At 40.1% G+C, this 26,937-nt stretch overlaps 1 protein-coding gene and 1 pseudogene across 2 annotated transcripts; both read left to right on the top strand.

Annotated features, from left to right (window-relative positions):
* The first annotated feature begins 6,458 nt into the window (after window positions 1–6,458).
* Window positions 6,459–7,384, top strand: LOC109461429 (large ribosomal subunit protein uL23 pseudogene; annotated as a pseudogene).
* A 2,348-nt stretch (window positions 7,385–9,732) lies between these two features.
* DDIT4L (DNA damage inducible transcript 4 like) lies at window positions 9,733–14,901 on the top strand. 2 transcript variants are annotated; one of them, XM_074323086.2, is made up of 3 exons: window positions 9,733–10,018; window positions 10,871–11,010; window positions 12,768–14,901. In XM_074323086.2, exons 1-3 carry the CDS (start codon window positions 9,957–9,959, stop codon window positions 13,256–13,258), a joined length of 693 nt encoding a protein of 230 aa, XP_074179187.2. In that variant the 5' UTR covers window positions 9,733–9,956; the 3' UTR covers window positions 13,259–14,901. The 2 variants fall into 2 exon arrangements, with proteins under 2 accessions (XP_074179187.2, XP_019613213.1); XM_019757654.3 differs by lacking the exon at window positions 9,733–10,018 and adding an exon at window positions 10,168–10,564.
* Window positions 14,902–26,937: the final 12,036 nt, after the last annotated feature.

Below are 26,937 nucleotides of genomic sequence, written 5' to 3'. Positions count from 1 at the left end.
AGGGGCCCCAGCCCCCCACACCAGGCTCCCCAGTCCAAAGTACTGGTGCCAGGAAGAGAAGCCCCCACCACCATCCAGGTGGGATGGTAGGCTTTGGGAAACTCAGATGTCCTCTTAAAGGGATCGTTCACAGACTCACTCACTTACAGGCACTCAGCTTGGGCTCCAGCAGAAGGACGGTGACTGGTGAGGTGTTAGAGCATATGGGCGACAGACAGAGGTGTATGGCCTCAGGAGAGGAGAGAAAGACAGTCAGTATTTTCCCTGTGTGTGGTCCTGCTCTCATGCAGCTGGCAGTTGGGTGCCATCTTTTTGTGTTGAGACTACCCCCACCAATCTGAATCTGATTGGCTTGGTGAGCTCCGCAGCTCCACCCTGCTGACTGACTGGGACCTGGCCCCACCCAACTCCCCCAATTCAGAGTGCACTTTCTCCATGAGCAGCCAGCCCTCCCCACACTGCACTCGTTCTTGGAAAACTATCAGAGTCTGGCAAGAGCCTGGCGGGCTGCAACTAGCCTGAGTGTCTCTGAGATTTTTGCTAAGTAGCTCCTGGCTCAGCACTGGCAACAAACCTGAATATACATCAACATGGTGACCACAACTCTTCCCAATCTGGTGACTCCCTAAAGCCCTGCCTCACCCAACTTGCATACCATACGAGGCTCTATCAGCTGCTGAACCTTAAGGAAGCTGACAGGTGGCAGAAGACCTCAGGATGTCCTGGCTTTTGGCAGAGCTACCCCAGCCCCGGTACTGGTGACAAGTGTCCCAGGCTTGCAGTGTGGTCTTTCCCACATGCCTCCAGGTTTAGCACAAACAGCAAACAATCACGGATCACTTTGTAGCTTTTACCAGATAGTCCCTGGCCAGTCACAGGCAGTGGGTGACCTGGGCCTGCACTGGTCCCCTCCCAAGAGGCCCCAGAACCACATACTTGGAGACTGGCTGGCTGAAGACCACCTCCCAATTAGTCCCACAAGTAGCACACACAAAGGGCTGTCCCAACAGGCACTAGAGCCCACTGGAGTGAATCCCAACCAATAGGGTAAGCACCCCTGCCACAGCACCCCATGAACTATGAATGTGACCAAACCCCTCAGCCAGTCAGCCTAAGGGTCAATCCCACTTACTAACGTGCCAATAGCAACTAAGGCTCAACTATAACAGAAGGGCACACAGAACCCACATAAGGGACACTTCTGGAGTACCTGGAGCAGGTGACCATGGAGAATGTACCAGTGGGCCCCTTAGGGCACCTACTACATAAGGCCACCCAGCCAAGACTGGGAGACATAGAAGCCCTACCTAATACATAGAAACAAACACAGAGAGGCAGCCAAAATGAGGAAATAAAGAAATGTGTCCCAAACGAAAGAACAGGAGAAAATTCCTGAAAAAGAACTAAACAAAATAGAGGTAAGCAACCTACCAGAGACAGAGTTCAAAACAAGGTTATAAGGCTGCTCAAGAATGGGTGGTAGCATAGCCAAGTGGTCTAAGGTGCTAGATTGAGGATGCTCAAGGAACCTAGTAAGAACGTCAACAAAAGATAGCAAACATAAAAAAGACATAGAAACCATAAAAAGAGCCAGTCAGAAGTGAAGAACACAGTAACTGAAATGAAGAATGCTCTAGAAGGAATCATCAGCAGACTAGATGAAGCAGATGATCAAATTAGCAATTTGGAAGACAAGGTAGCAGAAAATACCCAATCGGAACAGCAAAGAGAAAAAAGAATTTCAAAAAATTTAAGAGACCTCTGGGACAACATCAACTATAACAACATTCACATCATAAGGGTATTTGAAGGACAAGAGGGAAAGCAAGTATTGAGAACACATTTGAAGAAATAATGACTGAAATTTTTTCTAACCTGGTGAAGGAAATAGACATACAAGACCAGGGAGCACAGAGAGTCCCAAACAAGATGAACCCAAACAGACCCACACCTAGACACTTTATAATTAAAATTCCAAAGGTTAAAGATAAAGAAAAAATCCTAAAAGCAGCAAGAGAAAGACAACTAGCAACTTATAAGGGAGGTCTCATAAGACTATCAGGTGATTTCTCAACAGAAACTTTGCAGGCCAGAAGGGATTGGCATGAAATATTCAACATGATGAAAAGAAAAGACCTACAACCAAGAGTAGTCTAACCAGTAAGGTTATCATTTAAAATTGAAGGAGAGATAAAGAGCTTCCTAGACAAGAAAAAGCTAAAGGAGTTCATCATCAAACCAGTATCACAAGGAATCTTAGAAGGACTTCTTTAAGATGAAAAATAAAATCAAAATTATGAATAATAAAATGGCAATAGCTACATATCTATCAACAATTACTTTAAATGTAAATGAATGAAATGCTCCAATCAAAAGACATAGGGTGACTGAATGGATAAGAAAACAAAAACCTTACATATGCTGCCTATAAGACACTCACATCAGATTGAACGATACACACAGACAGAAAGCAAAGGGATGGAAAGAGATATTTCATGAGAATGGAAATGAAACAAAAAAGCTGGAGTATCAATACTTATACCAGACTTTATAAAACAAAAAATAGACTTTAAAACAAAGGCTATAACAAGAGACAAAGAAGGACCCAGTAATCCCTGAAACTAATATAATATTTTATGTTAGCTATATTTTTAATTAAAATCTTGAAAATATTTTACACTGTAAAAATTTAAATATATTTTTCAGAAGTATAACTATAGTTATGTTGGTAAATAGATTAAATAATATCAATTTTTGTTCATATACTGGTTATTTAACAAAGTAACATTCTGAATTGTTTTTTGCTATTTAGCTTAATAGCTGATATTTTTCCTTTATTCCACTAAAGAACAGATAATGTAATGTCAGTCATTCTTCCCCTTCATCATACACATCCTTCCACTACATACACCAATGCTCATGTCAAGGATATTAAATCCTGTGCAATGCTGAGGCTTCAGGAGTGGGGATGAAAACAGTCTCCCTCTAGTCATTTGTTGTCCACAGGTTAAAACCAAGATGTCCATCACTTGTGCCCTTAGCATCACTTTAGATCTCGCCATTTCCTGCTGCTCTGTGTGGTTCTCAGGGCACAACAGCAATCTTTTCCAAATATGAGAACCTCGCCTAGTTCCTCTCCAGCATTTTACTACATCCTAGACATTGCCAAAAAGCCAGGCCTAGTCTCTACTACTCCAAAATCCACAGATAACTCTCTCGTCCTTCAGCCTGGGTGAATCTCTTTTCAGTTTCTCAAAACTCCTAGGTGATTTTGGGACTCATCTTGTCCAAAGTCAGAGATCAAGTCAGTATAAACGAATTTGAAATCTAGTCTGGTTGAGTTAGAGCCTAAAGTCAAATCATTAATGTGTGTTGCTCTGCTCCATGTAGAAAAGGGAGTGCTGTTTTCATGTTTAGGATATGGATATCTAAACCTAGTGAAAAGGGAATTATGTATTGCAATAAATTAGTTTGCTAAGGACTGCTTATTACTCAGCTTAGATATGATGCATCAATAATGCCAGACAACTGAATGTATTCCAGTGTGCTTACAGCTCTATTGACATCTCTTGAAAATCTGCTTCAACAATTTATGATTTAGAACCTCCACCACAATATATATCATCTAGAAAAACAGTTCTCAATTACCAGCACAGTATTTCAAAAAGCCAAGTCAATATGTTAAAGTATTTTATTACACACTCCTGCCAAATTCATTTCCCAAATACAACCTTCCACAGACCAATCATTTTAAATACATTTTATAATGTAATCCCTATCCTGATGGGCTTCTATTTCATGAATAATTGACTTCTATTTCATCAATGTTGAAAACAATTTATGGTTTGATAGTTTCTCAAGTTTATTAAACAGGATTTTATTTTTTTATAATACAGTCTTCTCGAAAAACTGGACTGTTTTTACATAGCTGTGTATGGTTTTATGAGCCAGGCCCAAGGGCTAAGAACTACACAGGATTGATTGGACTCATCAAGGCCAGTATGTTTTATTGGAGCTATGGAGAATCCACCAAGATAAGGGCAAGATTGGGAACCCACCTTCGGTGTAGGCCATGCCTTGCATATGACAGGAACTCAATACATATTTTTTACTAATTGGCCCAGAGAGTTTTACAAATGCTTAGATGGTCTTACTGTTCCGCTTATTTTCTTTATAATCGGTGCTTCCCAAGTTTTAATTGCATACAATATGAATCACCTAGGGATCTTTTTAAAAAGCAAATTCTGTTTCACCTGAGTTGAGGATTGAGGTTCTACATTTCTTACAAGATCCTAAGTGATGTTCATGCCACCGGTCCATGAATAGCAAAACTATAAACCTTCCTTTGAAATAGATTAGTGCTTACTTACATCATTATGTTGCCATAGCACCCTGTACTGCTCCTAACTTATCTCACTAATTGTAATCTTCTATTTATTTGTCTACATGCTTTTCTAAGCTATAATCTCTCTAGGGACAGGGACTCTTGTATTTCAGTGCCTAACAGGTAATACTCAATAAATACTTACTGAATGTTGATCAACCAATGAACAAATATGTACAAAAGATACATTTTTATACACTCCCTGGAACATATGTAAACACTCCCCTAGCTACCTTTTCATAAAAATGTCACCAGGGTATTGGGGATTTTTCAAAGTCCGGGCAAAGTTCATAATTATAATCAGGGCTGATTTATTTTTATTGCATTGTGTATTAACTAATTTAATCCCCACAACAGCCCTTTATGATATAAGGTATTAAAATTTTCATTTTAAAAATAGAAATGGAGGTATAGACATATTAAGTACCTTATCGAAGTAGTTCAGGTTTATACAGCTATTGTAATTTCTGGGATATGAACCTAAGTAGTCAGACTCCATAGTCCATACCCTCATTTACTACACCATGAAGCTCAAACAAACAAACAAACAAAAACAGAATCTCTTTGTGACTTTGTCAAGCTTTTTAACCTTAATGTGCTTTACATCGGCAGAATGAGGATCAAACCCATTGAAAAGACTACTCTGCAGAATCCTCTATCTAGTTCATACTTGGGCATTCTTTGATTTAATTCTTTTCTTGTGCAGCGTCACAGGTTTATGTCATGAAGCAATGTGTAATTTTTCTGGGACAAAAACATGATGACAAAAGTTGTGCAAAGCATGTCCATCAGAATAAGGCACTTGGCTTGTATAGGGTGGGGGACCTATGAAGGACCAGCACCTGCGTGAAAAAATAGCTTGATTTTCTCTTCTTTGTTCACATAAAAATTCCAGAAAAAAATGATATGTTATGGTGATATTCTCAAACTCGAGACTTGCAAAGGTTTTTAGATGCATCCCAAGAAAAGTACAAAGGACCTACACCAGGGGTGTCCAAACTATGGCCCATGAGCCAACTGCAGCCCATAATCCATTTTTAATTGGCCCGCAGAAAATTCCAAAAATATATTTAGTTTACTTAAATAAACCAGGTAAGACAATACGTACTTCACCTCGAGTGAGTGGCCCGGCTGTTTGTGTATTTTACCACATATGGCCCTTGGTAAAAAAACGTTGAAAATAGTTTGGCCACTCCTGACCTACATGAATCATGTTCCTGACTGACATTCTCTTATGTGGGCACCTGAATTATAAATCTTTGCGTAATTAAGAAAAAACAGAGACTGTGTACATTTAAACATGAGCTTTCCTTATTTAAAGGAAGATAATAGACAGCATTGTTTATGAAGAGAAAAAATCATACAACTATTTTAAGAGATAAGTCACTATGGTAACCATTTCTCTGCTTGAATTTAGAGAGGCAGTGCCTTCTGCTACTGGAAGACTCTCTCAGCTGTTAGCAGTAGCTATTATATACTATTTTATATTGGACTTTTTTTTTCTTATACTACATAAGGCTCCACCACCTTACTTAATGAAAAATCCTTTATCATTCTGTAGAATTACTCATATGCATATTTAATTACTAAATGGAAATTTATTAGTTGGAGTATCCTCAAAGACAAAAATAATGATAAAATATCTCATACAAAATGTTAATGGAGGGTCATACATATCTTGACACAATCAAGTTTTCAAAAATTTCATTTCTGTATTTTCGTTTCAATGATTTCTGTAAATTTAACTTTTTTCCAGAAAACCATTTCCTAGATTAATAAAGGAAAGTTAATATGTGTAACTCTTTGTTTTTCACCATTAGAACTTTACCTGCATTATTTTCTTACACATCATTGGAAGATCTCCTTCCTGCTCTCCCATACAGTTATGCATGTGTTAAAAGCCTTTCCCAATCAGTGGCAAATATTTTCCAGATTTCCTACAAACAGGAAAGACTATAAATTTTATTCTACTTTAATAATACTTCCCCAACCCCCCTTAGCCCCTTTAGTGCTTGCTGCACTGAACCAGAGAACTGAAATTTCAGAACAATAAAAATTGCAATGACAAACCCTTTTCACGAAGACAGCACCAAAAGCAAAGAAGGAAGCCCGTGCGCCTCCCAAAGCCGAAGCCAAAGCGAAGGCTTTAAAGGCAAAGAAAGCAGTCCTGAAAGGCCTCCACAGCCACAAAAAAAAGGAACATCCAGACGTCACCCACCTGCCAAAGGCCCAAGACACTGCGGCTCAGAAGGCAGCCTAAATATCCTTGGAAGAGCGCCCCCAGGAGAAACAAGCTTGACCACTATGCCATCATCAAATTCCCCCTAACTACTGAGTCGGCCATGAAGAAGATAAAAGACAACAATACACTTGTGTTCATTGTGGATGTCAAGGCCAACAAGCACCAGAGCAAACAGCCTGTGAAGAAGCTCTATGACATTGACGTGGCCATGGTCAACACCCTGATCAGGCCTGATGGAGAGAAGGCATATGTTCGAATGGCTCCTGACTATGCTGCTTTGAATGTTGCCAACAAAATTGGGATCATCTAAACTGAGTCCAGCTGGCTAATTCTAAATACAAAAGTTTTTCACTGTAAAAAAAAAAATATATAAATAAATAAATAAATAAATAAATAAATAAATAAATAAATTGTAATGATAGTAACGACTATTACTCATTAAGTACTTGCTATGTACCAGGCCCTGTTCTAAAACTTCATGTGGGCACTAGATTTACAAATTTAGCACAACCAAAGAAAGCCAGAGACAATGTACATTTAAAGAGCTCAGATTTGTTTATAAAAAGGGAGATAATATTTAGCATTGATTATCATCCCTTTTAATCCTCACAATAGCCCTGGAGCTTGCTAAGGAACCTTGGATATTGTACAGATCAACCTCTATGTCCTGTAAATCCTCCCTGAGTCCATTATACAGTTTAAGAAACTCAGTCGTTTTTTTTCTTTCCTTTGGTGTAATAGTTTATGAAATGAAATAAGCAATTCATTGAATGTGAATGTATTAATAAAAGCTCAAGAACGATGGCTCATACTGAATAAGAGAGAAAATTGGCTGGTGAAACATGTAATAAATACTCAACACGCTAAATCACAAATACACAAGACACTAGTAGTATTTCCTATAATAATACATTAAAACACCACATTTGGGTGTTATTTTTGTTTTTGTTTTTTGTAATATCCCTGCTATTCTGAATTTATATTTCCTGTAAGCAATGATATTATGAATACTATTTTATACATAAGGGGGCCTGGAACTTAAATATTTGCATATCTATCAGATGAACATACTGTTGTCATTCATTACTGCTGTTTCTGTTTTGCAAGAAGGTGGATGAGTAAATCACAGTAAGAAAAAAGCAAGCATGCTTATGATTTTGGTACTTTGTTATAATATATTGGTGTATGAAAGACAATCAAATTATTTAATCAATTAGATTTTCTCTTTATATACAACTCTTATTTCCAAGGAAGAACCTTCATAAACTATTTTTAAAGTGTTAACAATAAAGGACATAATAAAAGAGCAATGAAGTGTGTTTCATCACTGCACCTGATAAACACCTGAAGTACACCAATATGATGAACTTTCAGTTATAAATAATCAACTGTATTCACAGCATTAAAAAATCATATAGACTAAGTGTGTCATCTCATGACAATACTATGATGGCACTTAGTTTTCCCTAATGCTGTTCCGTTTCTTTTTTTAAAATCAGCTGTTTGTTTAAACTTCAAAGATGCAAGCCAATTGTAGTAGAATAGGTTTTTTACCCTTTTTAAGTAGATAAAAAACAGACAACCTCAGGGCTGCCGGATGGCTCAGTCGGTTAGAGCTCAAGCTCTGAACAGAGTTGCCGACTCAATTCCCACATGGGCCAGTGAGCTGTGCCCTCCACAACTAGATTGAAGGACAACTCCCTGGAGAAACACACTGTTCCCCAATATTCCCCAATAAAAATTTAAGAAAAAACAAAAACAGATAATCTCCACTAATTACTCCAGGTATGTGTTCTACATCAGTCTTTTCTTATGCCTTATAATTCCTCCTGAAAGCAAGGCGCATTCAGCCAAACAAAAAAAAAAAAAAACAGAAAAAAAAGAAAAAAAGGATGGCCTGAGAGTAACTGCTACTTTCTAAAGTTCTACGGATCTTTCTGGCCCTTTGGGAGTACTTAATTCAAGAGTTACGCCTAAACACCCTAAGGAAATTGAAACGGGCAATTTCTTTATTTCACTAGGGTAGGTTCAGCCCACTTATTAATCCTCATAAATCTACTTGGAGGCAGGTAAGAGGCACCTCATTAATATTGCCCCTCAGATAAGGAGGAGGCTCTGTGGCCTGCACCCAGCCACCCTCCTTCCCACTGCCAGGCAGCTGGCCTCTGAGACCTGACAAGGGGCACAAATCCATTGGTCCTGAACACACTAGCCCCTAGAACCACTTTTTAATCGGCTTAAATGGGCTTGTTTATTTTCCACTTTTCAAGTATTGAAATAGAAGTGGAAATCTGCTTTCAAAGATCAACCTATCCGCATCTCCTTCCCTGGCTCCCCTGACCTTCGGGCAGTACAGCTGTCTGAGTCCAGTTAAAAATGGACTGTCAAATTGGCTTTAATTTCTGCTGCTCTGCCTCGGAATGTCCTCCCACTGTTTCTCACACCCTTCTTACCCCTTCTGTTGTTTTTCTCATTGAGTTTTTAGCCGGGACAGCTGAACTTGCCTTTTAGGGCCCTAACCTGCAGATCCTCGTTTGAGTAACAAAGTAATCCTAGAGGACCGGGAGCCAACACTCCAACATCCTACGGTTCTAAGCCTTCTCCCTCCAGGCATCCCCGCCCTTTCCTTCCCCAGACCCACCACTGTCATTGGGAATGACCACTCTGAGCAGATCCTTTACTGGCACACCGGAAGAGGGAAAGGGGTGGCTTAGAAACTTTGTAAGAAAACAGAAGTTTAGCTTCTTGCTTATGGGTTGGGCAAGCATGTTGACTCTTTCCTCGGCTAGTCTGTCCCTCACTGAATTCTCGTTCAGGACTGCAAGCATCACGCCCCACGAGGATTATCCCTAACCGATTTTAAAACTGTATCTTCATTGCCCCAAGCCCCTTCTAGACCGCCCAAGCCCAAGTTCCTCCTTCTGACAGGGCTCGCCGGGAACTTCTGCCTCCGGGAATGACAATTGCTCTCAGTGATCCCGCGGGTGAGGCGGCCGCTGAGATCCCACTAATGGTTTTGTTTAGTTTCTTGGCAAACTCCCCTTCATTCAAGTTCCAGGCGGAGCTCCGGAGCCAGGTCTAATTAGAAGAGTACCAGGCTCATCCTTCCCGCGGAGAAAGCGCATTAGTCACAAATGAAACAGCAAGTAGGGTGCCAGGAGCCCTGGAGTGCAGTGGATGTTGAAGACCTTTCCCAAAATGCTGGAGAGTCTTCGGTGCCGGAAAGGAAAGCTAGATCTCACCGCGTTCAGGAGAGGACGTAGAACCCCTGGGACACAGAGTAGAGTTGACTTGGTTAGAAGCCAGAACTAGGTGCATAAATAATGCTCAATGAACATCGAAACAGAGTTAAGCAAAGTGTTCGGTATGACACAGCAACGTCTTAAGTCAGGGTAAGAGACAAAGGGCGGACAGCTTCCCGCTGCCCCGGACAGAATCTTTGCAAAAGCACCAGCAGAGCGGGCGCGCTGGGGGAGGGGTCGCATGAAAGCATCCAGGTTGGTGGTGAAGGGGTGTGGTCAGTTTTGGGCCAGTCGCGCACCGGGAATTGTGGTCACGGTGGCCCACCCTGGAAAGAGCAGGTATCAACAGTACTGCAAACTTGTCCTCGACACCCAGCAGCTAGCTTTAGGAAGCTAGAAGTGTTGGGGTTGAAATGCGACCCGACCCGGGGAGGGGCGGTGCGCCAGGCCCGGGCGGGCGGTGCAGGTGGGCGGGCCGGGTGAGTAGGCTGGGCCTATAAAGTGCTGGCTGCCCCAGAGGCGATGCAGCTCTGTGGGGCCCGTGCCGGCAGCGCTGGGTGGAGAAGGGTGCGGATTACTGCGGGGGTCTGCAGGTCCCTGAGCCCCAGAGGGAAGGGGCTTCGGAGGAGAGTTCCTTCCTCGGTTCACCCCGCAGCTTTGCCAGAGAGCGCGTCCGCCCCAGCGAACTCCCGGCAGGTGAGCGAGGAGGCGGCCTGGATGAAGGCAGCAGAGGCGGGGGCGGCGGAGAGGGGGGCCCTTGCCAGGACTGCCGGGATGAGCTCCGCGTGACAAGTGGGCTCCAAGTTTTGCTAACTTTGGTTGCGCGTTTCGTTGGCCTCTCCGCTCCCGAGGCTTTTGTAAACTTGAGCTGCAGGGGCGGGTTCCTTCCCTTTAGAAAATGAGTGCCTCAGCTAGTTCGCTCCGGGGACTCGGGGCAGTTTAGGAGCCTCCACACGTCTTGCCTGCTCTTGCAAATCTATCCTTGTTCCTTACTTCTTCCAGCGCCCCGGAAAGACCGTTCCGCTCCGCGAGGGAAACCGAGCCGTTGACCATGGTTGCCACTGGCAGTTTGAGCAGTAAGAACCCTGGCAGCACGTCAGAGTTGCTGGACCACGGCTTCCAGCCGGGGAACCTGCTAAATGGTGAGTTTCCCAGCTGCCGGCCTCTCTCCTTTCCAAAGGTTGAGCCCTTCGATAGATGGGATCGGATTGGCGGCCGTGTGGTGTCGCCCTTTTCTTCAATGGAGGTGCGACAAAATCCACCTGAGGAAACTCATTTACAAACTTTCTAGTAACTTCTGTCCATGATAGTGAGAAACAAAAGTAGTGAAAAATAAAATACCTAGGGCTGAATCGGTCTAGTCTGCTACTAAAAGGCTCTTTGGGATGAAAAGTTATATAGGTTCCTTACTCTACATGGTTGTGAAGTTTTGGTAAATTTTAAGTGTACAGTTATGTGTGTTTTAACAAATGTAATCACCCCTGTAACCACTACTATGACCCCCTCCCCCTAAATTTCCATGTACCCACTTGCCATCAATTCCCCACTCTCCCTCTCCCGGTTTACTTTCCCCTCTAAGTTCATGTAAATTGAATCATAATATGTACTCTTGTATCTGGATTCTTTCCTGCCACCTAATTATTTTGAGACCCTTCCATGATGTTACTTATATCAGTATGTGTTCTTTTTTATTGCTGAGTAGTATTCTATTTGTGGATATACCCAATATTCCATTTTTAATGCCAGAAGGAAACTTTAAAACAGCAGGGATGCTGGAAATACTGTCATTTGCAATTTTCAACAGCACTTTCTAAGTTAACACACAGCTCTGCCACCGAGGAGCTGTGTGGGCACAGACAAATCGCTTAAGATCTTTGGGCCGTCTTCATTTAGAAGGTGGAGTGGTTGATGATCTAATTTTATAGGCCAAAGCTCTAAACTACTTCATCTTCAACATAGATAAACTATGGAACCTTATAATTTGGAGTGCATTTGCTTCATTTAGTTATTTTTAAAAAATGATCTCACTGAATACATGATGTGGAGAGAGGAAACCACAGCAGCCTCTGAGGGTGAAGTAGGCTTAAGGAAGGGAGCCCTCAGGGTGTCTGGCGGTGCCTGCTTAGTTGACTTGTGTGTGTGGCATCTTGCCAAGTGGTGGGATTAATTTGGAAGGTAGGTGACCAAATGCAGAGCTATCTCTTTTCCTTTGCGCAAATCTAATTTTGTTTTCCTAGGATTATTTTGTTTTGCTTGGCTATGGAAAACTACCCAGCCAGTTAAAAATATCCTCCTGGAACTCAAAGGTCTTCTTTGAGCAATTTTTAATCAAAGAGGTTGAAGCTAAAATTGGCATCTACAGGCCATTCCAGTAAAGGCTTTTAAAGAAAGAAACAAATTTGATATTTAATATAGCTCCTCAGATTAATGTTAAATTCTTCACATAAGAACAAGAGCAAAAATGTGGTATTTTACAATAATAAATTCATATGGTCTTAGAGTTAGAAGATAATAGTACCTTAGTTAAAAAAAAAAAGTATAAATATTGTTATTCCAGAAGTAATGCATATTCTCTGTAAGACAAATAGAAAACCCTCATAAACAAATAAGGGAGCAAGAAAGAAAAAAATCAGTAGTAATATAGGATAACTATAAATAGATTTTTGATGCATAGTCTTCAAGCTTGTGTGTGTGTACACATAAAGAAAAATGGTTATATCCTATCTAAAACCTTTATTTCATCAATTTTCAGTCTCAGAGGTTAAATGACTTGCCCTATTACTCCACTAGTTAACAGCAAAGTGAGATCAGCAGACTCATAGAAATAACCAATGTTGCTGCTTGGTGTGCTTTTCCTGCTCCTGGATTTCTTTTAATTTTAAACTTCTGTTTTCTACAGATTTTGACTACTGGGATTATGTTGTTCCTGAACCCAACCTCAATGAGGTGATATTTGAGGAAACAACTTGCCAGAGTTTGGTTAAAATGCTAGAGAACTGTCTGTCCAAATCGAAGCAAACCAAACTAGGTTGCTCAAAAGTCCTTGTTCCTGAGAAACTGACCCAGAGAATTGCTCAGGACGTCCTTCGGCTCTCCTCCACGGAGCCCTGCGGCTTACGAGGTTGTGTCATGCATGTGAACATGGAAGTTGAAAATGTATGTATAAAGCTGGATAAGATCGTGTGTGACTCTAGTGTGGTGCCCACTTTTGAGCTTACTCTCGTGTTTAAGCAGGAAAACTGCTCGTGGACCAGTTTGAGGGACTTTTTCTTTAGTCGAGGTCGCTTCTCATCCAGCCTCAGACGAACTCTGATCCTAAGCTCAGGATTTCGACTTGTTAAGAAAAAGCTTTACTCCTTGATTGGAACAACAGTCATTGAAGAGTGCTAAAAGGGAAACATGTAAAATGGGATTTTTTATGATTGGGTGATAAAACTGCATCTGCTCAGTTACGGTCATTGTAGTTTTGCCCTGCCTGCTCTCAAAAAAAAACCCCAAATCAAGTTCATCTTCCCTGTGTGTTTCATGTACACAGCAACCCCAACTAAAGGTCTCATTTTGTGGCTTTTGAGAAATGATCCAAGAGAGAGTGTACATTGTCTGCATATGTCACATTTTTTATGGAATGGAATGGAATAAGGAAGAGAAGAAGCAGTCCACTTTAGTTTTATATTTGATTCCCACAAACTTTTCCAGGTAGTCTTGCAAATAGACTATTAAACAAACTTAGTTTGATTTTCATATGTCCTTTTTTCTGTAAGTTTTCAGAGTGATTCTTTCAATCACATAATCTCACTGAATGATGCTTAGTCCATCCAAACTACCAGAAGACCACATCACCAATTTGCTGCTACTACTCAAATTTGAAGAATTCTTATACAGAAGGATAGAATTAAGTGGGTTAGCATAATTAAAACTTAACCTCATGCAAAGTGATTAAGAAATAACACAGGGAGAAAAAAACTATTTCACTGTTTCTTTGCATCCTCTCCACCCTTCTGTTTTGAAGAGGTGGCAGAAGCTCAAGCTGTCATTTTAGTAACAACAATATTGTTTTCAATAAGTTTATGATACAATATAAGCTCAGTTTTTGTAGTTCTCAAGTATCTAATGTTATCTTTAAACTAGAAACATGGAAAATATTGAACTGTTTTTTTGCATGTAGTTGATTACTCTTCCCATTGAGTGAGTGGTGAATGCTTATGGAGATGGGAAACGAATTCTCAGATCCTGCTTCTTTCTCATTCATTTGGTAATCTAGCTTCTTTTCACTATTACATGTGCTTAATCCCAAATGTAGCCTTTCGCCAGTCCTTGTTCTCTCTCATCCCTAGCCTCTCCTGGGAACTCGAGTTTATCTCTTCTTTACCCAAATCTTCAAAGGAGATAGCTGCAAACATCAGTTTTCATTATTAAGATGGACCTATCACAAAGTCTGCTTTGGCACCAGAGGGAACAATAAAGGCCTTATTTTTTTGTTGTTGTTGTTGTTCCTACTACCTAGATCATTATCTTTTTTTATGTTAATGAGAGAATGTAACCTCCACAACTATAATGTTTATTTCCACAAGGCTTTCACATCTTTGCTGTAGGTCATGGATAAAGAGCTTATTCAGATCTTCTGACCAAGCTATTAGCACCACTTTACATACCTGAGGCCAGGATGGGGGGGACAGATGGCTTCATCCTGGTGTAACTCTAAAGCGGGTGTGGGATCCTGTTACTGATCCCATAAACGACCTAAAACTTGACTGTTCAAATCACAAAGCCATCTATCTCTAGGACTGGGCCAGGATAAGTCAACCTTGTTTTGCATGTCTATTATTAGGTCTCCAAGGGTGACCGATTCTGTGGGCCAGGCTTCCCTGGCATGGGTGTACAAATGTCCTTATTCCTCTAACAGTTGTCTTTGACTCTCTTGTCTTTTATGCTCACAAAATGGTAATGCCTTATGGAGACTCTTAAATTAATATTCCTGTTAAAGGAAATTAAAGTTTGTCTATTTTTGACAATAAAGCATCATATATTTTTAATTTTCTTGTCCTCTGTCTTTTCTGAGTTTATGCAATGATCACCCTAAAATATGTTTGACAATATTTAAGGGAAGATGACAAAACAGTTATCCCCTTTTTGACAAAGGCTGTTTGTACCTTTCATTATAATATTCCAATTATATGTATTGCATGTGCTTATGTATCTATAAAAGGTGACTTGCTTCATAATTTTTCAAATACAGTAATACGTTTTATAAGAAGACATTAATAATTTAAGCTCCCTTGGCAATCGCCTTTAAAAAACAAAAACCCATTATGTAAAGCCTTTTTCTGTGTTTTTTTTTTCCTAATGACCAAATGCAGATATATCAAATGATGAGATCAATGCACATTTTTATTTTTATCAGAATATCCTATTTGAACAACATATCCTTCTAATATCACTATTATTCATCAAGTTGAATTTTTAATCTTTCTTTACCTGTTTTGTCCAGCTCCTCAAATTTATGGTCATTAGCTCCGATTTCTCTCACTACATAACCCACATTTAGTAAGACTTGCTAAGTGCTAGGCACTGTTCCAGGTGCCTTACACAAATTATCTCAGTTAGTCCTCACAAGGCCCTATGAAATGCGACTACTGTCATCTCCATTTTATAAAGGACCAGACACTGAGTTTAAGTAACCTGCCCAAAGTCACCAAGTTATGCAGCAGATCCAGTGTATAAAACCAAGCCACGTGCAGAGACTGTGCTCACCCTGCTGCCTCCAAAAGCACAAGGCAACGCAGAGACCACATCCACATCACCAAAAGTCTGTGCAAAATCAATGTCAGAAACATTTGCCTCTAAATCTAAAGAAATATTTTTAATGTGGTTTCTTTTCAGGTGGGAAAAAAATAAGGACACTATAGTACTGACAGTATTCCCCATTCACCGGAGCAGAGCTGTGCTTAGAATAATAAAAAGTCAAATATTTAAAAGACATGCATATCCTGGAACCTTCATGCCTATCTTCTGCAATTGGCCTGGTTACTTTTTCATGTACCTTCATAAAAAGATGTGATCTTTGCCACAGCTATCGCAGTAGGGAATAATGTTAGCTGTGTTAGCTAGAGTGTGTGATGGCCTCCTGAAAAAACAAGATATCTTTTTCTTCCTCTTATTAATAGAAAGAGTACTTTATAGTAATGGGTTCAATCTCCTGAATCTGTTTCTCCAATGACATAATCTATATCCTCATGGAGTCAGCTTCATGGTGCACTATTGACAGTTTTCCCATTTGCATATTGGAAGGATGTACAAGTATAAAAATCTTAGGTCTAGTATTACACTCAGTTCTCAATGATCTATATTGGTTTAACAAATGATAATATCAAAAGTCCAAGGTATGTTGGTGGCAGATGAGGACGGAGGGGTACAGTGATGAGCTGGGAGGACCATCATGCAGATATTCAGAACACTGTCTGCTGTCTAGACTCGGCCATTGATTCTGTACTCATAATACTCCACTGGATCCTATGTTGGTGCCATAGACGAAAAGAGAGACGGAAGGATCTTATGGGGAACTTAGGGGGTCCAGTGTAGAAGTGATGCATGTGACTTCTGTGTACATCCCATGTAGAACTCAGTCACATGGCCCCATTCAACTGCAAGAGGAGCTCGGAAATGTGGTTGAAAGGTGTGCCTAGGAAGAAATGGGCTTGATGAACTGTTTCTACCACACAGGAAGGGACGAGTTAGTCTATGAAACAAGAGAGCCCAGACACAAACCTATACCTATATGGAAAATTGATTTACAGCAGAGGTGGCACTTTAGATCATGGGTAAAGAATGGTGTTTCCAATAATTGGTGCTATAATAATCATTTATCTACATGGAAAAAATGAAATTTGATGTATATACATCAAGCATAAAAATCAATTACAGGTTGATAAAATTCTTAAATGTGAAAGGGAAACTTTTACAAGAGAGTACAGTTTTTATGATTTTGATGTAGGGAAAGATTTTTTAAATATGATACAAAGAATGACTGAACCTTCTGTTTATCACATAACACTATAAAGAGAATAAAAATGCAAGTCATGAACTGGAAGAAATCATCTCCTACATATAACTGAAAAAGAGTTAGTAACCAGAATATGTTAAGAATTCCTTCAAAGGAATTAGAGAAACACAAACCCAAAAGAAAAAATATTGGCAAAAGCCTGAAAGGACCTCTACAGAAAAGGAAATTCATGTGGCTGATAAACATACGAAAAGATGTTCAAGCTAACTAGTAATTGGGGAAATGCAAATTAAAAGCTCAAGACAAATGTATACACATCCATACTAGTAAAAAAAAAAAAGTTTAAAATCTGATCATTCAAATATTGGTAAGGAAATGGAAAAAACTACAACATGCATATATGTGTATCTCTTCAGTCTGGCATTAATTCCATTTTTTGTTATCAAACCTAGACCAGTGTCCTTCAAAGTTTCTTGCTTGCTACGTCTCTAAAAAAATTTTGTAAAAGTACACCCTCTGTCATATTTTTAAATAGCCATCCAAAATTTTCACACTAATTTTAAGAAGCTGTAAATGATATAAGTTCCAGTGTGTGGTAAATGCTGATCTTTTTTAATAAAATGATTACATCACTTTGTTAAATGTTTCCAATGGAATGTAAATAGCATAGTAATTTAACACCAATATTTATTTAGAAAACACTAAAATAAGGTCTTCAACAATAAAGTTTTCAGTGTTACTTTTTCCTTTTTTCCTGTATCTGCTTAAAGTCTAGATTTACACTGAATTTTACCTTCATGTTATGTTTAAGCTTGCAAGTCTTTTATTAATATTTGTTCTCTATAAGAAAGACAAGATTATAAATTAAAATTATATTTTAAAAAATTTTCCTGTGATCATACGGCTATTTTAATTTTTTGACTCAATTAACTTTAAAAATAAAAATACACGATCGAAACAACTTTAAATGTTTTGAACTTTTTCAAATTATTCAGCACAAAATATCATCCCTTAGTAAGATGACTTAGTTAATCTGTAGATAAATATTGTTTTTCACTAGACTTACAGGATTAAGCACCTTTCCTATTTTTTGTTTCTATAGAGGTAAACTCTGAGAAAATATATTCTTCATATCAATAAGTAGATGGGAATCAGGGCGATTTGGTTATTATATCAAATTATCAATATTTGAGCTACTTTCAAGATATATGCCAAAATCACATAAGTATCACCAAAATATTATTTTAAATAATCAATATACAAATCATTCCATTAGATTTTATTTCAATATTGTTGAAATCAAAGGACTAAAAACAATTTGATTGGCAAAAGGACTTGTTACCTAGGTCTATTAATCTGAGTAGGCTGCCTTAGCAAGGTATCACAGATTGGGTGGCTTAAAGAACAGAAATTAATTTCCTCACAGTTCTGGTGGCTGGAAATTTGAAATCAAGGTCTCGGTAGGGTTGGTTTCTTCTGAGACCTCTCTCCTTGGCTGTGGATGGTTGTCTTCTCCCTTGGTCTTCACATTGTCTTCTCTCTGTACATGTCTGTGTCCAAACCTCCTCTTCTTACCAGGAAACCAGTCATATTGAATTGGGGCCCACCCTAACCAGCTCATTTTAACTTAATTATCTCTTCAAAGACCCTATCTCTAAACACAGTCACTTGCTGAGGTACTGAGGATTAGGACTTCAACACATGAAATTTGGGGGGACACAAACCAATTGAAATAGCCTAGGTGGGAGCGGAGAAGAGTCTGAACTAGAGACAATACAATTTGTAATAAATATAATAATGATGATACTAATTTGTTCAAGAGTCATTACAGAGAAAAATAAACTGGCACTGGTGTCTGGATACAAGGAAGAGAAAAAGGGCAGTATCAGTAAACTTCTGATGTTTTGGTTTTTCTGCTGCTTGTTTAATGTAGACAGTAACATCATCACCCAGAATGGGTAAGGAGAGAATGTATAGAAACTACCATAAGATTAACAGCCACAGATTTTGTATCTGGCATCATTTCTGTTTTAATAACTGCATTAAGTGGAGTTCCCTGGAAATAGTCTTAAGATGGAGATTTGCAAGCAGCAAGCTAGTTAATGCCCTTTTGATCAACACTTGTGGAAAAGAGAAAGAAGCAGAACTGCGTAAATAGGTGAATAGTTGATACTGTCACACAGTAAGGCCTCACGTGGACTCTCAGGGAGCTCTGGAGTTAGAACACCCTTCTGAATTATTTCCCCTGAGGCAAGAAGGTTTGACCTTTATCCCTACCCTTATTGACCACTTGTTAAAAACTAGCTGCCTGGGATAGGTGTGTGTGACTTTGAACAAGGCAACTCTCTTGAGCTGAAAGCAACTCCTGAGATGTTGACTCAGCAGTGAGCTGTCAGCCATCACTTCTAAGAGTTTGGATGATGCCAGCCTCAGATGTGAAGAAGAGATCTGAGTGACGTATTGCAGCAATCACCCCTGTTCATCATCACTTGTGCCATTCAGATCTACTTGTGTCATGTAATAAATTCTGGGTCCAGCTCTTACAGGATTTTGTCTGGTCTCTTTTCCTGGAGAAACTGACAGAGGAAGGTTAGTGGGACAAACTACAGCCCTGCCACTGCAGGTGGCCCCAATGCCATAACTGGGCATCATTCCCTTCTCTACAAACATTCTTGATTCTTCTGTTATCCCCTGACCATCTGAATTACTAGTGGGGTGACCCAGACCGTCGTTGCTGAGAGTTCTAAGCTCCTGGTCACTGTGTCCTTAGCTCCTGGTCACCATGGTTTCTTCACTTGTTCATTTACTCCTGCCTGTTCACTCTATAGTAGCTCTTACCCTATAGGCCAAAGCATCAATATGTTCTGCCAACTACCAAATATCTCCATTAGAATTACACATTTGGGGACCAAGAAAATGACCACTAATTGCATCCGTGAGTCCAATACATACACTTTAAGCTGGACTTGGGCCAGGACTCCGGTTCAGGAACCTGAGTGGAAGACTGTGACTGTTTATTAGAATGTCCACCTCCAAAAAACAGGGCGTGGCTTTGGGTGGGGACAATTACTGGAGAGGGTCTCGACTGAAAGTTGTCACCATCAACATTCCCAGCAGCTGAAGGAATGAGTGCTCCTAACCTGGATGGTGAACGGTGGTCTATCCATTATAACAACTGATTATTTTAAGGCTAATGTAGAAAGGTGAAAACGAGAAGTTAAAGTTTGGTTGAAATGTGGAAAAGGAAGAAATCTAAAACTGTTTTAAATTCCACATTATCAGAGTTTCTGTCTTAACTCTGCCTCAGTCTCAAAGGGCAGCTTACAATACTGTGTTCTCAGGCTCATGTAGAATAATTCTGATATACTAAACCCAAATCTGACTAACATGTCATGTGTCTATAATTAAATGAAGGAAGTGTTTACCAGTGAAAGGGCTTTGCTAGGGTCTAATGTATTTGTAGTAGGTGGAGAGAACAGCTGGAAAATTCTGACCTGACTCACTGAAAATGATGAAAGAATAACTCCCTAAATGACAAATGACAGTACTAGCTCTAGAAACTGTTTCATGCCCTAGACTTCTCCACTTAGGATCTTAGGTATGATGAAAAATAGCCAGTTCATGAGAAAACTTTTTTATAATCAGTTCTCCAAATGTGAGGGGGCCCAGTTGAAATAAAGGCCCAAAATAGCATTACTGTGTACAGCACCATACCAGATGGCTTCTTCCAGTTCCTGTGGGGGCGAAGAGTACTTTATTGCTGGAGTTACACCAATACTGGTGTGCACTATGACAGCCTAAGTTCAAGGCTGCCTCTTCATTCAAAGCCCTGAGGAGTATTGCTTTAGTTCATGACAATCAACTCAAACTGCTATGCATTCAAATCCTTTCATCAACATATAAATCATGAGAAAGAGTGGAGTGTTATTAATTTAAAACAACTAATTCTTATTGCTTTTTTCTTTACTAAGCAAAAAGAAGTCACAATACATTTAATCGAATGTAATATAAACTATGCGGTTTCTAGCCTCAGAGATGTAACTAGAAGAGCAATGAACAAGGCTGTTATAGAAGAAAAATATTTCTCAAATTCAAGCATTGTTATTATGAGTTGGTTTTTCTTTATTACTCTGAGTTTACAGAGTATTACAACAACTTACACCATTTACAAAAAAATATTTTATGACAGTTTTATATTGTATTTTTTCTATACTTTAGCTCAAGTAGGAAAAATAAACAAAATAAAGTTCCCTCTTTTAAAAATTTAGGACTAGACCAAGAAAACAAACAAACAATGCTAAAACAAATAAACAGAAACTACCTCTAAATATAAGGTAACCTTCTGTTTAATTTCATTTATAGCTTCTACTGACAAGTACCCTTCCCCCATCACCTGTATTTATTCTCTCCTACATCTGAGCCTCATATTCACAAGATTTGTACTTAATATTTACAAAGCAGTTTAAAAATTCACTTAGTCTGTCTATATAATTTAAAGGGAAAGCTTTTGTTATTGTATCATATTTGATAATGAATATATCATACAATAGAAATATGAGCAGACACTTCACACAGCCTGCTGTGTTCATTGTGGGGACAGAGTCCCAGAGAGCAGTTTTCAGGCTCTCAGCCTCATGTGGAAAGGTGCTGGCTCGGGTAGTAGATGGCCATCAGCTGTGGCTAGTTGGCCATCAGCTGTAACCAGTTAGCCAATTAGCCACTGATATAACTGCCGCGGCTGTGTTGGTTGGTCAGTTGGTTGGTTGGCAGGCAGAGAAGCGGACAGCGGGTTGCAGGTCGTGTGGATCGAGCCTCCAGTGAGACTATAGTGGTATGAATCCCCTACCTATGGTTCCGTGGGTCTTCCTTTCTGGCCTAGCCATATCCTGCATTCTTGTGGGGAGCGGGACTGGAGGCCCCGCATGCAACCTCGCATGACACATGGCACACAGTGACCAGGGTCTCCCGCATGACATTTATCATTGGTGTGATGAACATCATTGGTGTGATCAGTGGATGAAATGATGTCTGAGAAGATTTGCTGTCATGCAGGGTGTCAGGCGGGGTCTCTGGTCCCGCTCCCCACATAAGAATGCAGGACATGGTGAGGACAAAAAGGAACACCCATGGAACCATAGATAGGGGAGTCTATATGTGACTATAGTCTTGCTGGCGGTTGGGTTGGAGACACAGGAAGCAGGAGCCACATGATCCACAACCTGCTGTCCACTTGTCTCTGCCAACCAACCTCACTTGCTAACTGCAATCCGCCTCTCTGCAATCCACAATCCACACTCCGCCGCTTGCTAGCTCAACCACCACCTTCTTGCTAGCCCCCATTTGCTGCTAGCATAGCCACAGCAGTTATATCAGTGGCCAATGGCTCACTGGTTACAGCTGACAGCCAACTAGCCACAGCTGATGGCCATCCAATCACAGTTGATGGCCATTTACTACCCAAGTGAGCAACTTTCCATGTAAGGGCAAGAGCCTGGAAACTGCACTCCTGTCTCTGTCACCACATTTGCCTTAAAAGGACTGTTGCAATAAAACCAGACAGCATGGAGGATCCTACACAACAGGACAATTTAAATCACAACAGTGGTATTGTTATTATTTTTTAAAGGTGCCTTTAATTGAAGGTGATACTGTGTTAATATGGGGGGGGGGGCAGGTAGAAGGACTAGCCACAGTAGGGTAGATATAATGCAGGGACTCAGCTCCTGCTCTTTGCACAAGAACGCAGGATATGGTGAGGCCAAAAAGGAACCTCAACAGAGCCATAGATATGGGAGTCATACCACTATATTCTCGATGGCAGCTGGTCGAGACACAAAAGCAAACATCCTCCAGTACCCCAATGAGGGGTCTTCCTGCACCCCAGTCTCGTTGGCAGCCAGGCAAGAAGACACAGGAAGTAGGATCAACACAATCCACTTGCCAATTGCGCTTCCTAGCTGCAATCTGTGCTTGCTAGTGTAGCCACAGCAGTTATATTACTGGCTAATGGCTAACTGGTTACAGCGGATGGCCAACTAGTTACAGCTGATGGCCATCTGATCACAGCTGCTGGCCATCTACTCCCCAAGCCAGCACCTTTCCACGTGAAGTTGAGAGCCTGGAAACTGCTCTTTGGGACTTCGTCCCTACAGCAGAGTTGCCCTCACTTGTATAATGTAGGAATCACCTGAATTTCCTGTGAACAGATAACCAGAGCCATCCCTGAAGATTTGGAATCTGTAGGGTATTGTGAAATCTGTATGTGCAACAAGTTGCTCTTGGATTTGATGACTGGGCAAGTGAGGGAAGTCCCCATGCTTCTGCTCTAGCCCAATGCAGCATTCTAAGAAACCTCCTTTTTTGCTGAACTGCATTCTAAAAATACCACTGTTCACAGGAAAAATAGGATTAGGGAAGGCCATCCAAACCTGTGTGTTGCTGTAACCAGAGTACTACCGTGTTTCCTCAAAAATAAGACCTAGTCAGACCATCAGCTCTAATGCGTCTTTTGAAGCAGAAATTAATATAAGACCTGGTCTTATTTTACTTATATTAATTTTTATGGTAAATGATATTAATTATAGTAAATTATAGTAAGTATATTAATTCTTATAGTAAAATAAGACCCGGTCTTATATAATGTAAGACCGGGTCTTATATTAATTTTTGCTCCAAAAGACACATTAGAGCTGATTGTCTGGCTAGGTCTTATTTTCAGGGAAACACTGTAACAAAAACAATAACAATCCTAATTAAACAAACAAACAAAAAGCTACAACAATAAAGAAAATGTGAATGGGCCCCATCACAGCACTGTATTCTTCTGTGGCTTGAAGTCTCTCACTGTGTTAATATAACCCACACTCAGTTTTTGTTACTTGTTGGCAACTGTGGTGAAATTGCTTATGTCCAAACCAAATTCCACATTACATCCACATCTCTCCCAAACTATTTAACAATAGCTTTTGAGGTAACATGTGTAATGGGAACACATGTTCTAAAAGCAAAGAACTTAGACTGGGTATGCTCATGGCTGCAGGAATGTAAGTTAAATTATACTTTCTAAGGGAATATTTAAATAAGGATACTTTCTAACTCAGTGACTTCGTTGTAAGTATCCCTAAGGATGCTGCTGGCACCACTGTCAATGTCCACATGGGAAACTGGCTGCCACCCTTCTGCACCTATGAATTCTGCACAGCCCCACTTCTTCAGCACTCTATCCTTCTATTCAAGGTAAAGGGAGTCCACATACTAGCTGCAAGGATGGCTGGAAAATCAAATATTGGATGTACCTTTCACCTTGTATGGTGGGGGAGACTTCTAATAATAGAAAAGGGGTTCAAGTTCTAAAAGGAAAAAGAAAAAGCCACATCCTTTAAAGATATCAATTTTATAGAAGTAAAAATTGGAATTTTATCAGGTAACTTGTTAAATTATGATATAGCCATATGCCCATAAGATGGGATTTATGTACTAGGATTTGAAATCTGTTTTTTACAGACAATTCAACGATTTGGGAAATTCTTAACACTATTTCCTATTACAATATCTTTATTTATTTTACTATATATTTACAAAGAAAAAAACTAGAAGAACATATACCAAAATGTTATGTGCATTTATCTCTGGTTAAATGCAATTATAGGTAATCTTTACTTCTCTTTTTATACCTTTCCATATTTTCTAAATATTCCTTGATAATAAAAAAGTAATAAATGGGTTTCTTTTTAAGTCAGGTTTGAACTTTTGACAAAAGACAGGTTGTAGCACAAAGCTGAAAAAAAAAATCAGGTGAACAAACGTAATCATCTCAGAATTTTTTTAATAAAATGACAGTTTGAATAAATTAATGCATAATAAAATTGTTATGTTTCTTTCATTGCATATATGTTGTAAACAATCATTCTAATTGATTATTTTTGATAAATTTATGTTTTATCAATTGTTCCCATAGGTAAGGACAACATAGGGCCCAGTTGTTTAAACTTGGAATTGCCAGCTATTCAAAGATTGTAGCAAGTACTTTTATCTTTTCCTGGGCAACTATCTGAAGCTTAGGATAAAGGCTCAGCTGAGATTTTAAAAGTCTAGTTGGAAATTGCCCAGTTCCTACTTCCCGATAACAATTATAATAAATAGCATTTGAACACTTTTGTGTTACACACTACTAGACATTTTATATATGTTGCGGGTTAATCCTCATAATCCAATAAATAAGGTATAATTTCTCCATTTTGCTAAGGGGTAAACTTGAAGAGATATTTAACTTGTTCAAAGTCTCACCCCTGTTAAGTTGTGGAATCCAACTGCAAACCCAAGCCAGGCCAGCCAGGCTTTAAATGCTAGAAAGTCAAGTCAAGTCAGGTCAAGGATTGAACGTAGAGGGGACCAAGTAAAAACACCACGCTCTACACCAAGTCCAGGTGGCGGTGAGTGCAGAGCCTCAAGTTCCACATTGGATGAAGACTGGAGGAGAGCAAGAAGGTCAACACCAAGCAATGCGACTTCCTCGGCCATTGCAAGGATACCCAAGAGCGCTTGCCACTGTCTCCGTGGGCTGGTGTAGAAGTGGCATGAAGCATGTAGGGAGGTCAAGCCAGCTGAGGGCCAGACAGAAGGCAGAGAGCTGATCCTGGCCTCTGCCAAAATAGGTATTTTTTTTGCAGTCCAGCTGCAGTCTGTGAAGGAATTTCAACTGGTAGTGAAGACCCAGGCAACTAGACTGAGCTGTAGGAAGAAAGACGAACACATCCTGGAGCCAAACTCCTGGGCTTGAAGCCCTGCTTTAACACTGATTAACTGTGTGGTCTTGAGTAGGTATTTTGTGCTCAGTTTCCTTGTTAATAAAAGCAAGGCTAAGGCCTCATAGACGTATTGTGAAGATTTAATGAATATGTATATATAGCACTTGGATGGAACTGAGCCCAGCACAAACTTAGTAGCCTGTACTACTTGTTTTTAACCATGGCCCTTTCAGTCTAATGGAGACCAGCCACACACACACAGAGGGAATTTGTGAGAGAGGATATAGTCTAAAGCTCATCAAGTCACCAAGGGGCTAAATTCCCTCCAAGTTCTCTCAACACCAGGTGTGGTCAGAACAGACTATTTTAGGATCCCACTCACCCATACACTGCCAGCCATGCTCCCACAGGTCCAGGGACTTGGCAGGAAGGAGCCCACAGGTGACAGACCTTCAGAACTCTTCCGTGGGTAATCCAGAGATTGACAGATTCTTCAAACAACAAACCAGTCATCTTGACTTTGATTTAAGACAGGATTCTAGAATGCATTATTAAAGTAATTATCAGCAATCAGATGAAAAGAAGAGAGCACTAGGGACCAGCCTGCATTCCTTACCATTCATTCACAACAGACTAACGATTAGTTTCTTTGATTGACTCCCTACACCCTAAATTCAGTAAAGAAAGATAATAACTGACTTCGAATATTTGAAACACTGTTGTGTGCATGTGTGAATATTATATTAGTTCAGCACAACCCTAACATCCAAGGAATCAAAGCTATTGAAAACCGGACCTCAGTTCAATAATAAGAGGGGACTTTCTAACTGTCTAAACCAGAGGCTGCAAACTCCCTACCAGTGGGTCAGATTTCACGCTTGGGCCATCTTTTGTTGGGTTCCCAAACAGCCACATGACAAGCAGCCATGCAAGCTGTACTTCCACAATTTGTGCAGTTGCACAAAGTGGCCCAGAGACTTGCTCTTCACAATCCGGATTTCTGCCTTCTCGTGAGAAATCTGCTGACGTGCAGCACGGCCTGCAGTCCCTTACAGTAACAAGATGCTGGCACAGATGGAAGCCTCTTCCTGTGGATGTGCATTCCAGTCGGCCACTGTCCCCACCCGACCCATGTAACGTTTATAGCACCTGCCTGGGAGGCATGTAAGTTAGTATCTCACGTAGTCTTAATAGACACAAAGAAAAGCCCCCTTCCATCATTAAGGTTCTCTGATTTTCTAACTTCCCGAGTCTAAAAGTCACTCAACAATCTCCATTTGTTGTTGTTGTTGTTATTAGTTATTTATTAAACTAACGGATCC

Source organism: Rhinolophus sinicus, chromosome 1 (genome assembly GCF_057876585.1).
Source record: "Rhinolophus sinicus isolate RSI-liver-muscle chromosome 1, RSI-T2T, whole genome shotgun sequence".
In the NCBI taxonomy this organism is placed as follows: domain Eukaryota; kingdom Metazoa; phylum Chordata; class Mammalia; order Chiroptera; family Rhinolophidae; genus Rhinolophus; species Rhinolophus sinicus.
This window is presented reverse-complemented; position numbering and strand designations above follow the sequence as displayed.